The sequence below is a fragment of the Tachysurus vachellii genome, chromosome 15, assembly GCF_030014155.1.
Source record: "Tachysurus vachellii isolate PV-2020 chromosome 15, HZAU_Pvac_v1, whole genome shotgun sequence".
NCBI classification, from domain to species: Eukaryota; Metazoa; Chordata; class Actinopteri; order Siluriformes; family Bagridae; genus Tachysurus; species Tachysurus vachellii.
The window spans coordinates 12,598,424-12,610,880 of record NC_083474.1 but is presented as its reverse complement, the minus strand read 5'-3'; the positions used below and the strand labels follow the sequence as shown (position 1 = coordinate 12,610,880).

Here is a 12,457-nt window from a genome sequence, read left to right as displayed (position 1 = left end):
CGACAATGAAAACCATTGTGACTTCCCATGATAAATAAAATGGCCTGCACCTAACAGTCACAAACTCCACTAGCGTTGAGCAGTAATTAGAAACAAGCACAAAGATCTTGCAGCATTCCAGGTTGATGTAAACACACACACCACCACTGCGAGACTTACCTTTTTCACATTAGCTCCACACTTGTTGCCATGCTTATTCCATAGCCTAGCTTTGTGGTGTATTCTGACTATAGTTGTGCTGTGAATAGCTATCATATGAGCTGATTTCTGAGTTCTAAAGGTAACCAAAGGAATATAACTGATCTAACTTTAAGACTTTATGAATGTTTTAACTCACTCTGTAGTTAGTTGTAAAAGGTGTTGGGGGCATTATTGTATCAGGTTGTCTGTGCATCTGTCTGTCCATACATATATTAGAGATTTTCATTTCCTCAAATTTGAGCAGTTGAATGATTGTAGGATTTATATGGAATTATTATTCCAATGAACAGATGAACTGAAGGTCATAGTGAGGTCAAATGTCTGAAAATTCAAATGTTCTTTTAAGGCCATTTTTAAGTGTATGTGAGGTATACAGTTTAGTAACACCAAGGGCTAAACTTGTTGGTGACCGAAGCATCATGTTTGAAGTTCTATTTCTTGCATTCATTAAAACAGATTAACAACTGTTTTTAAAAAAATGGCAGTTTTGGAGATTCCATAGATTGACTATTTTATTCTTCTAATACTTTTCTACAGACATTTCTCGCAAACTATATGGGTTTCAATTAACACTGGTAAGTTGTTTTTCTGGGTGTTCAGTAGCAACAGTGTGCTTTATGTGATTAAACACTGTATGCATTTAAAGACACAATAAATTTAAGACATGAAAAAGAAGATAAATATCATCAAACAACATGCAGGTTTTAGCCAGTTTACATAGTTTATCTCTATAACATTGTGACAGACAGACAAAAACATTCATGCCAGTTCTTGAGCACATGAGTGACTGTGTTCTTGGCTAAACTCATTTTGTCAACAAAACAGTTTTGAATAAATGAATCAGTGATCATTTCCTCATTATTGTAAGAAAGTAAAAGAAAAATAATTTGGTCTGTGAAATTTGAATGATTTACCTCAGGTGATAAGACAGTAACTGATAGGGATTACGCTGATAATTAAAGAAATCACTTGTTTCACAGTGTAAACTAATCATTTTGCAGTAATGGTTTCCCATAAGTATATTAAGATATATTATTATCTTTCAGGAGTTTCTCCAACATTTAAAACATTACTTCTGAACTAGTTAACTTCAAAAGGGAAATATATTTCATTCAGGAACATCTGTACTTCTGAGAAGTATTGTATATTTATATACTATTGATATAAATATAATACTATGTATTTCTATATTTTTAATAATTTATAGAATATATATATAATATATATATATATATATATATATATATATATATATATATATATATATTATATATTCTATAAATTATTAAAAATATAGAAATACATAGTATTATATTTATATCAATAGTATATAAATATAATACTATGTATTTCTATATTTTTAATAATTTATAGAATATATAAAATATGTATCGCTTGGAGGGTTTTCCCTGGCCACCACATACATTAGCTATGACGCAAAGCTTTACGTCTCTGCCGGTATATTTTAACAAACCCTTGTCTTATCTGTGTTAGTTTAAATCCATATATTATTGGGTTTAGGAGAGGAGGCACAACAAGAAATTCAATACCCAAGATGTTGCGTAGAGCTTGCAGTCCCTGGATTTTGCCATAACGTGCATACATGACATCAAAGAGCAGGGAAAGAGCAAAGTTTGTGACTGCTATTAAATGAGGAAGGCATGTCTGCATGAATTTTGCCCACTGTGTCTTGGATCTTAAAGAAGCTCTGATAATGCTAATATATGACACAATGATGAATGCAGCTTGAGATGTATGAGAAACTGCCATAAAATACCCATACACATTGTTCACTGTCACATCTGTGCAAGACAGCTTAACAACTTCCCAGTTAGAACAGTAAAGTTTGTCAATGACATTACTACATAACGGAAGTCGGGCAGTTAACAAAACCCCAACAGCAGCCTCTAGTATGGAACAGACCCAAGTAATAATCAACAATTTTAAACCTTTCTGAGGTGTCATAATAGAATGATACTCCAAAGGCTTACAAATGGATATGTATCTGTCATATGACATGACTGTTAAACATGTGTATTCACAGAAAAGATAAGAATAAATTAGACTAAGTTGTGAGAGGCACCCTATATAGGAGATAACATGATATTTTGATAATAGGTCAGCAAGGATTTTTGGATAGAAAGCAGAAGCCCCAAGTATCCCATTAACAAACAAATTGCATACAAACATATACATAGGTTCATGAAGTGTTTTGTCAAGTATGATTGTAATAGCTAGTGTCAAATTTAGGGAAAAAGTCATAATATAGATAATAAGACCGAATGCAAAATAAATATATCTGTTTGTCCATGTGTCATTCAATCCTTGAAGCACAAAAATGAATTCTCCAGAGGAATTTTCCATCACTTCTTTTCTGTGTATATGAGGACAAAAACACACACCATGCTATGAAATAGTCCTTTAAGCATAGTATGCAAAAACAAATCACAATACGAATCCTCTGTATGGTTTACAACTGTCTACAAAGTTAATCACAGCATGGTCACTGACTGTCTATCCTTTAGTAGGAGTCTCTGATTCTCTAGCTTATATATATTTATTTTTATGTTCAGAATTTTCTGTTCACAAATGAGCAGGTAGGACGTCTCCCTGTAGATTTGTCAAGGGTGATTCCATCTTTCATCAGTGGGTTTGGCCAATGTCCAACTTTTCAAGTTAGAGAGACACAATGATATATACAGTATACAGTATATATGTAGTGTTGTGTTTTGGGAAGCTTGTTCGATAAAGTTGTTTCAACAAAGATTCTTGAGACTTAGAGTATTAAAGACAACAGCACTAAGTTACAATGTGGATAGTGACCGGCGTTCTTTAGAAAAAAGGGGTTTTCTTAGTATTTGTTTCTACAAGATGAGTTAGTGGTTAGCATGACGCCGTGACATATCGTGAATGCCATGTAAGTACGCTTAGTGTGAAAACTCTGCTGGGTTATTGTCAGCCAAAGAGACTTGTTGCATCATCTTTGCTCTACTTTGTGCTTTCCATGGTTTGATTGAGGGGTAGCGTTAAGGACCAACGATTCTACGGGTCCGTTCTCCAGTGTTAGAATTTCCCGCACGTGTCGGAGCCCAAGACCGAGGCCGCTGCATGATGCAGTTGGTGCAGAGATGTAGCTTTCAGGTGGTTCAGAGCTGCAGATTGTTTGTTACCCTGCCATCCAGGTGACATCTTCATCTGGTTCATCTCAAATGAATCTTTTTTACTTTATGTACATTTTCACAAAGTCAAGTGGATTGTTTAACTTAGCCACTTCAGCTATGTGGTTTTCAGTTTGTTTCAGCGCACGCTATGTTTTGGATGAAAACCAGTAAAGAATGATATTTTTCCCATTTCTGTTATATGACTGGACTGATAAGCAATGAACTGTGATAAATAAGAGGTACTACAATACCTGTCGAGGACTGTGAGTAATTGTTTGTTTATTTTATTTGTTAATTGTTTAGTAATTGTTCATCTCATTTATCTAATTAGATCTGGGAAGGGAGGAACACTAAATGCAATATTACTTCAGGCGGTCACAGTGTAATCTTACAATACCTGAAGCCTACCCTTGTCGATCTGTAGTGTCCACACACAATAAGATAAAAATAACACATACACACAATGGTGTGTAAAGGGACTAACAAGATCCTTTCGTTGTTGAAGCTACCAGGGGAGCTGCGATTGATTGATTGATTTTCATTTGCTCAATTTGAGAAGTTGAATGATTGTAGGATTTATATGGAATTATTATTCTAATGAACAGATGAACTAAAGGTCATAGTGAGGTCAAATGTCTGAATGTTTAAATATTCTTTTAAGGGCATTTTTAAGTGTATGTGAGATATACAGTTTAGTAGCACAAAGGGCTAAACTTGTACGTGACGGAAAGATCATTTTTGAGGCCTTTGGTATCAAGTTCTATTTCTTGTATTTATTAAAACAGAATAACAAATGCTTTTAAAAAAATAAATTGGTTTTGGAGATTCCATAGATTGATCATCGTATTCTTCTAATACTTTTCTACAGACATTTCTGTAGTTATGTAAATATGTAAACAATGGTTTACATATTTACATATTGGTAATTGTACATATTGTACACACATATTGTACTGATTATATGTATGAGCATACTGCACATTTCACCTGTTGATTTCATTATGTTTGTTAATTGTACATATTGTACACACATATTGCACTGACTATATGTATGAGCAAATTGCACATTTTCACATGTCAACTCATTATCTATATCCTTATCTGTATAAATGTTCTGCAGTTTCTGGAGTTTGCTCCTAAGAATTTCACTCACCAAGGCACTTGTGCTGTGGTGATGTGACAATAAAGTGACTTCACTTGATTTGACTTGACATGGCTCACGGATCAGATAGGAGGGCCCCTTAGCAGAATTTTGCTTAGGGCCCCAGGGAGGTCAGGATCGGCCCTGCATTTTGTCAACAAAACATCTTTGAATAAACGAATCAGTGATCATTTCATCATTATTGTAAGAAAGTAAAAGAAAAATAATTTGGTCTGTGAAATTTGACTGATTTACCTCAGGTGATGAGACAGTAACTGGTTATGCTAGTAACAGATTATGCTGATAATTAAAGAAATCACTTGTTTCACAGTGTAAACTAATCATTTTGCAGTAATAGTTTTACATAAGTATATTAGGAAGTATTATTATCGTTCAGCAGTTTCTCCTTTATTTTTTTTACGTTTTAAGCAACTTTTAAAACATTACAACTTTACTTCTGAACCAGTTAATGGCAAAAGGGAAATGTATTTAATTCAGGAACACCTGTAATTCTGAGAAATATATAGTATATTTATATACTATTGATATAAATATAATGCTACATATTTCTATATATATTTTATAATTTATAGAATATATAAAATAGGTACTGTTTGGAGGGTTTTCCCTGGCCACCACAGGTATTAGCTATGACGCAAAGCTTTACTTCTCTGCCGGTATATTTTAACAAACCCTTGTCTTATCTGTGTTAGTTTAAATCCATATATTATTGGGTTTAGGAGAGGAGGCACAACAAGAAATTCAATACCCAAGATGTTGCGTAGAGCTTGCATTCCCTGGATTTTGCCATAACGTGCATACATGACATCAAAGAGCAGGGAAATAGCGAAGTTTGTGAGTGCTATTAAATGAGGAAGGCATGTCTGCATAAATTTTGCCCACTGTGTCTTGGATCTTAAAGAAGCTCTGATAATGCTAATATATGACACAATGATGAATACAGCTTGAGCTGCATGAGAAACTATTATAAAATACCCATACACATTGTTCACTGTCACATCTGTGCAAGACAGCTTAACAACTTCCCAGTTAGAACAGAAAAGCTTGTCAATGACATTACTACATAACGGAAGTCGGGCAGTTAACAAAACCCCCACAACAGCCTCTAGTATTGAACAGACCCAAGTAATAATCAACAATTTTAAACCTTTCTGAGGTGTCATAATAGAATGATACTCCAAAGGCTTACAAATGGATATGTATCTGTCATATGACATGACTGTTAAACATGTGCATTCACACATAACATAAGAATACATTATGCTAACTTGTGAGAGGCACCATATATAGGACATAACATGATATTCTGATAAAAGGTCAACAAGGATTTTTGGATAGAAAGCAGAAGCCCCAAGTATCCCATTAACAAACAAATTGCATACAAACATATACATAGGTTCATGAAGTGTTTTGTCAAGTATGATCGTAATAGCTAGTGTCAAATTTAGGAATAAAGTCATAATATAGATAATTAGACCAAATGCAAAATAAATATATCTGTTTGTCCATGTGTCATTCAATCCTTGAAGCACAAACATGAATTCTCCAGAGGAATTTTTCATCACTTCTTTTCTGTGTATATGAGGACAAAAGCACACAGCGATCTATGAAATAGTCCTTTAAGCATAGTTGGCAAAAAAAAATAAAAAATACGAATCCTCTGTATGGTTTACAACTGTCTACAAAGTTGATCACAGCATGGTCACTGACTGTCTATCCTTTAGTTGGAGTCTCTGATTCTCTAGCTTATATATACACTTATTTTTATATTCAGAATTTGCTGTTCACAAATGAGCATGTAAGACGTCTCCCTGAAGATTTGTCATCTGGGACCATTTTCATCAGTGGGTTTGGCCAATGTCTAACTTTTCAGGTTATCCTGGGTACATGGTTAAACTTGTATGTGACCGAAGCATCACTTCTGGAGCCCTTTGGTATCGAGATGAATTTCTTGTATTTAATTATCATTTTTACTTGATTAACAACTGTTTTTAAAAAAATATTCCCATTTTGGGATTCCTTGGATTTTGAACTCATTAGACTAGAGTACCTCAAGTCACGTCAAGTCAAGAAGCTTTTATTGTCATTTCAACCATATATAGCTGTTGCAGTACACAGTGAAATAAGACGGTTTCTCCAGGACCATGATGCTACATAAACCAAAGACAGAGCTGACTTAAGTAGGTTAGTCCTAGCCACATAAAGTGCATCTGTGCAACCTAGTGCAGACAGTGCAGGAAAAAGAACAAAAAAAGAGTGCAGGACAAAAGTCAGTGCAAACAAAAAATACAAGACAATACACAAAAGACAATACACAAAAGACAATAAACAGAAACAGTGCCGACCAGTGTAAATACTGTATGTTCAAACAATATTGCATGTGCAGAAATACTGGAATGAACACTTTATTGTGTATTATAGCAGCAGTTACATGAGATATTGTAAAATATTGTGCAAAACAGCAATTTGACTGAAATGTGAGACATTTCAGGGTAGGCAAAGAGCAAAAACAGTGTGCAAAACAGCATGTAATAGTTTGATGGATATATATTTGAAGAGTGTGTATATGGTGTAGGTCTGCAGTCCATACACTTGATGTGCGGGTGTGTGTTGTGCTCAGTATGGTTCAGTTCAGTTGTTAAGGAGTCTGATGGCTTGTGGAAAGAAACTTACCCAGTCTGGTCATGAGGGCCTGAATGCTTCTGTACCTTTTTCCAGATGGCAGGAGGGTGAAGAGTGTGTGTGAGGGGTGTGTGGGTGTTGTATGGTGAGGTCTATCTATGTGAGTCCAGCAGGTGTCAGTAACGTATTGCCTGGGCATTGTTAAAAGCCTGTGAAGAAGAGCTATCTGGGCTCACCACTGTTAAACAAATGTGTGTATGTTTGGCTGCTGTGATGTGTCTTAAATAAAGCGACCATCAAGAATGACATCTCTGAGTATTTTCTGGTTGGCATCTCAAGATACTACATATGGCGAGGAGGATAAACTGAGAAGAATGGAGGATTGAACAAACGGCTATTTCCTGGAAATAAGTGAAAAGTAAGACGCTGAAGCGGGTGAGCGGAGTAAAACTATTAACTACCACATGACGTTAATTAGGAGGAACAATGGCTGAAATGGTTGGAGCAGTAACGCTGTTTGATAGTAAATCACAATCATGGGAAGAGTATGGTGAAATACTGAATCATTTTTTGTGGCAAATGATGAAACTCTAGAGAAGAAGAGAGCCATATTGTTGTGTGGGAGCATAAACATATACATTGATGAGAAATCCAGAGTGCAGAGAAACCAGGTGCAAAGAGTTTTGAAGAATTGGTGAGTTTATTGAAGAACCACTTTAATCCAAAACCAAGTGAAATCAAACAAAGATAGAAATTTAATTCAAGAAACAGACATCCTGAGGAAAGCATAGTGGAGTATGTGGCGGAATTAAGAAAATTGGCACAAGATTGTAATTTCGAAGACACACTCACACTTATGCTACGAGACAGATTAGTTTGTGGAGTTAATGATGACAGCATACAACGAAGATTACTGGCTGAGGATGGATTAACGTTTGAAACTGCACTGAAGAAAGCTTGGAGTTAAAAAATTCCATAAATATCTGTATGGACATAAATCCGTAATCTATACTGACCACAAACCTCTATTCAGTCTACTAAATGAAATAAAGGCTGTAACTGAAATGGCATCTCAACAAATTATGAGGTGAGCAATAATTGGGAGCATATGAGTATGTGATTTCTTACAGAGCTGGGAGAGATCATGAAATGCAGATGCCCTCAGTCGTCTTCCTGTGTTGCAACAATCTGAGGAAGAACCAGAGGAAGAAAAGGAACTGATCCTGGACAGTGTAATGGGCCCCTTAACTACAGCGGAGCAAATTTAGGCACTGGACTAATAAAGATCCTGTTTTATCAAGAGTGCGTGAGTATGTGCTTAAAGGCTGGCCTGATCACAATTCGTCTTCTGAATTTATACCTTATAAGCAAAGAAAGCAAGAACTCAGTGTTCAGAATAGATGTATGCTGTGGGGAACCCGTGTGGTTATTCCAGTACAAGGATGTTTGAGTTTGTCGGAGCAGTTACATCAGTTTCACCCAGGTATGTCAAAAATGAAAGGGTTGGCCAGGAGTTATCTATGGTGGCCGAAACGGGATTCTGATATTGAGACTAGAGTAAGAGATTGTACAGTATGTCAAGAACAGAGGAAAGCCCCTGCAAGGGCACCACTTCACCCATGGGAGTGGCCCAGACAACCCTGGAGGAGAATTCATATGGATTATGCAGGTCCATTTCTGGGTAAAATGTTCTTAATTCTAACTGATGCTCATTATAAGTGGATTGATGGTTGGCCGGTAACTACAGCAACAACAGCTAATACATTGGGTTGTTTACGGAAAGGTTTTAGTGTACATGGGATTCCTGAAATGATAGTGTCTGATAATGCCCAGTGTTTTGTGAGTGAAGAAAGCAAGGAGTTCATGTCTAAGAATGGAATAAATCATGTTACTTCTGCACTATATCACCCTTCATCTAATGGTTTGGCAGAATGAGCAGTTCAAACTTTTAAAGATATGATGAAAAGATGTTCTGGCACTACACTGGAGACCAAGCTACACAGAGCTTTGTTAATTATCGTATCACACCCCAGTCTACAACAGGACTGTTGCCAGCTGAAATGTTGATGGGAAGAAAATTGCATTGACCAGCAAAACAGAAATGATATGAGAAGTTCAGAAAGAATTTCATGATCAACATGTGAAACCCCGACATTTCCAAATTGGAGATCCTGTGTATACCAGAAATTTTGGATATGGCCCAAAATAGGTACAAGGAGTAATTCAGGACATTACAGGACCTGTATCCTATAAGGTGGCTTTGTGAAATGATCAGGTATTGCGGCGTCATGTAGATCAATTGTTTATTTGCAAAAGGAAATAACTGATTTTCACCCAATCAGAGAGGTTCAGTTGTGTGATTGTGTGTCTATGGGTACTGATGCTAAAATGTTAACATCAGCCAGTAGTCCCTCAAAATCCATATCCTGTTCTACCCCTGAAAAAAATGAACTGGAATTGGTACAACCTACACTATAAGAATTGACAGGTACTCCTAAAACACCTAAAGTAATACCCAGGGCAGAAATACCTGAATCTGAAACTGTCAGTCTGTAAGGGAACGGAAATTACCCACACACCTTAAAGACTTTTGTAATTTAAAATGTGTTGAAGACCATCAAGAATGACTTCTCTGAGTATTTTCTGGTTGGTATCTCAAGATACTACAGTGGGGTCATCCACAATGATGGTGGCTTTGCAGATGCGGCGTGTGGGGTAAATGTCCATGATGGATTGAAGAGAGGCTCCAATGAACTACTCAGCTGTCCTCACTATCTGCTGCAGGGACTTGCGATCCAAGATAGTGTAGTTCCCCAACCAGACAGTGATGCAGTTGCTCAGAATGCTCCCAATGGTCCCTCTGTCGAAAGTAGTCAGGGTGGGGGGAGGAAGATGTGCCATTCTCAGACTTTGTAAGAAAGAGAGAAACTGTGGGCTTTCTTGGTGATGGAGCTGGTGTTGAGTGACCAGGTGAAGTTCTCAACTAGATGAACACCAAGAAATTTGGTGCTCTTGATGATCTCTACAGATGATCCGTCAAGGTTCAGCGGAGAGTGGTCACTCTGTGCTCTTCTGAAGTCTCTATCTATCTCTTTAGTTTTATCAACATTCAAAGACAGGTTGTTGGCTCTACACCAGGTAGTTAGCTGTTGCACCTCCTCCCTGTATGCTGACTTGTCGTTCTTGCTGATGAGATCCACCACGGTCGTATCATCTGCAAACTTGATGATATGGTTCAATCTGTGCATTGCTGCACAGTCGTGAGTCAGCAGAGTGAACAGCAGTGGGCTGAGCACGCAGCCCTGTGGGGCTCCAGTGTGGTGGTGCTGGAGATGCTGTTCTCGATCCAGACTGACTGAGGTCTCCCAGTCAGGAAGTCCAGGATCCAGTTGCAGAGGGAGGTGTTTAGTCCCAGCAGGCTCAGCGTCCCAATCAAGTGCTGAGGGGTGATTGTATTGACTGCTGAACTAAAGTCTATGAACAGCATTTGGACTAACGTGTTTTTATTGTCCAGGTGGGTGAGGACTAAATGAAGGGTGGTGGCAATGGCATCATCCACAGAGCGGTTTGGACGATACCCGAACTGCAGGGGGTCCAGTGAGGTCGGTAACTTGGTCTTGATGTGCTTCATTACGAGCTTCTCGAAGCACCTCATAACAATGGGTGTGACTGTGACGGGATGATAGTCATTGAGGCAGGACACTGTAGACCTCTTTGGAACGGGGACAATGGTGGTTGTCTTGAGGCATGTAGGAACAAAAGCGCTGATCAGGGAAATGTTGAAGATGTCCGTGAAGACATCCTCTAGCTGTTCTGCGCATTCCCTGAGCACCCTGCCATGAATGTTGTCTGGACCTTCAGCCTTCCATGGGTTAACTCTACATGTTGTGAATTAGACTTTTTTACTTTTTTTTCTTTATACTACATTTCCCACAATCCTCTGCAGGCTGCATCACCATTTTTCTAGTGCACTTCATTACCCATAATCCTCAGCTGAAGCCTATAAATAGACCTCATTTCCTTCCTTTGTTCCTTTATATTGGGGAAGTGTGGGCCTGAAGATGGGCACTAAAGCATGTGTTTGAATCCTTTCCATAAGATGAGTTATGTAAGTTTTTTATTGTATTGTTTAATTGAATTTGATGAGTTGTATATTTGTCATTAGTAGGGTTATAGATATTATATTTGATGTTGTATGATTTCCATCTTTATTATTGTTTGTGAGCCTGATTTCTTTGTTGTATTGTTTGTAGTGACCAGAAAACCATCTTTAGCATCGTTACCATCTTTATCATCTTTACCATCTCTCCTGCTCATCCTGTGTCTCTTATGCATTCCATTTATCCTGTGGAACCTGTGTACTGTGCATCTAGCCTCATTGTCAATAAGAATAAATGAGAGCAAAGGGATTAAGTTGTTCCGGGTTCTAACAAGACACACCACCAAGTTCTACATGTCCACTGAACCTTGGATACTTTTAACATCTGTTATCCAACACTACATAGAGTTCTCCTCGCTTCGGCCGTGGCTAGACAGAGTACCTGATCGTTGGGGGGAGGGATGGTCTTCCTTGCCTTTACGTTGTTTTGCACCTCAAACCGAGCGTAGAAGACATTCAGCACATCTGTAAGGGAGACATCACTATCACAGGCAGGTGAAGCTGTCTTGTAGTTCGTGATCACCTGTATGCCATGCCACATGTGCCGGGTGTCTCTGCTGGCTCTGGACAGTTTGGCCCTTAGCTGTTCTTAGGGCAGCCCTGACCCCTGTTTTAAGATAACAAGATGGCGGCGCGTACACATCGCGAGGCTCAGCGTCTCTCCAGATTTGCCGAATTTGTGCTTATTTACGCACTATTCTTCTGCGTGCTTGCGCGATTTTGTCATGCAAGCATATCATTCAACAGACAGTCACTTTTAGATATTGGTCACATCTGCACAAACTCTGTGCTCACGGGTAAGAACAGTGGAGGTGGCTTATGCGTTTATGTAAACAAAACATGGTGCACTGTCTCTGTCACTGTTTCTTCTCACCGCTTTGCTGATCTTGAATACCTGATCATTAAGTGTAGACCCTTTTATTTACCACGTGAGTTCACATGCGTTGTTGTGATAGCAGTGTATGTCCCTCCGGATACTAAGGCTAGCATAACCATGAAAGAACTAAGTTCTGCTATCAACAAACTGCAGATGGTGCATCCTGATGGAGCCGTATTGTTGCTGGGGATTTTAAGCACTGCAATTTAAGATCTGTTCTGCCAAAATTCCAACAGAATGTGTCCTGTTTCACCAGGGTCTCACCCCTCCCCCAC

The 12,457-nt window shown here is 38.0% G+C and overlaps 2 protein-coding genes across 2 annotated transcripts; both read right to left on the bottom strand.

Annotated features, from left to right (window-relative positions):
• Nucleotides 1–1,626: 1,626 nt before the first annotated feature.
• On the bottom strand, nucleotides 1,627–2,565 carry LOC132858300 (olfactory receptor 4E2-like). Its single transcript, XM_060888586.1, has one exon. It carries the CDS (start codon nucleotides 2,563–2,565, stop codon nucleotides 1,627–1,629), a length of 939 nt encoding a protein of 312 aa, XP_060744569.1.
• Nucleotides 2,566–5,147: 2,582 nt separating this feature from the next.
• Nucleotides 5,148–6,086, bottom strand: LOC132858298 (olfactory receptor 4E2-like). The gene has a single exon (XM_060888582.1). The coding sequence runs from the start codon at nucleotides 6,084–6,086 to the stop codon at nucleotides 5,148–5,150; it is 939 nt and encodes a 312-aa protein (XP_060744565.1).
• Between the last annotated feature and the right edge of the window lie 6,371 nt (nucleotides 6,087–12,457).

What these genes read in the sequence shown, in the direction of transcription:
- LOC132858300 (XM_060888586.1), bottom strand. Translation starts at nt 2,565, where the DNA reads ATGGAAAATTCCTCTGGAGAATTCATTTTTGTGCTTCAAGGATTGAAT.
- LOC132858298 (XM_060888582.1), bottom strand. Translation starts at nt 6,086, where the DNA reads ATGAAAAATTCCTCTGGAGAATTCATGTTTGTGCTTCAAGGATTGAAT.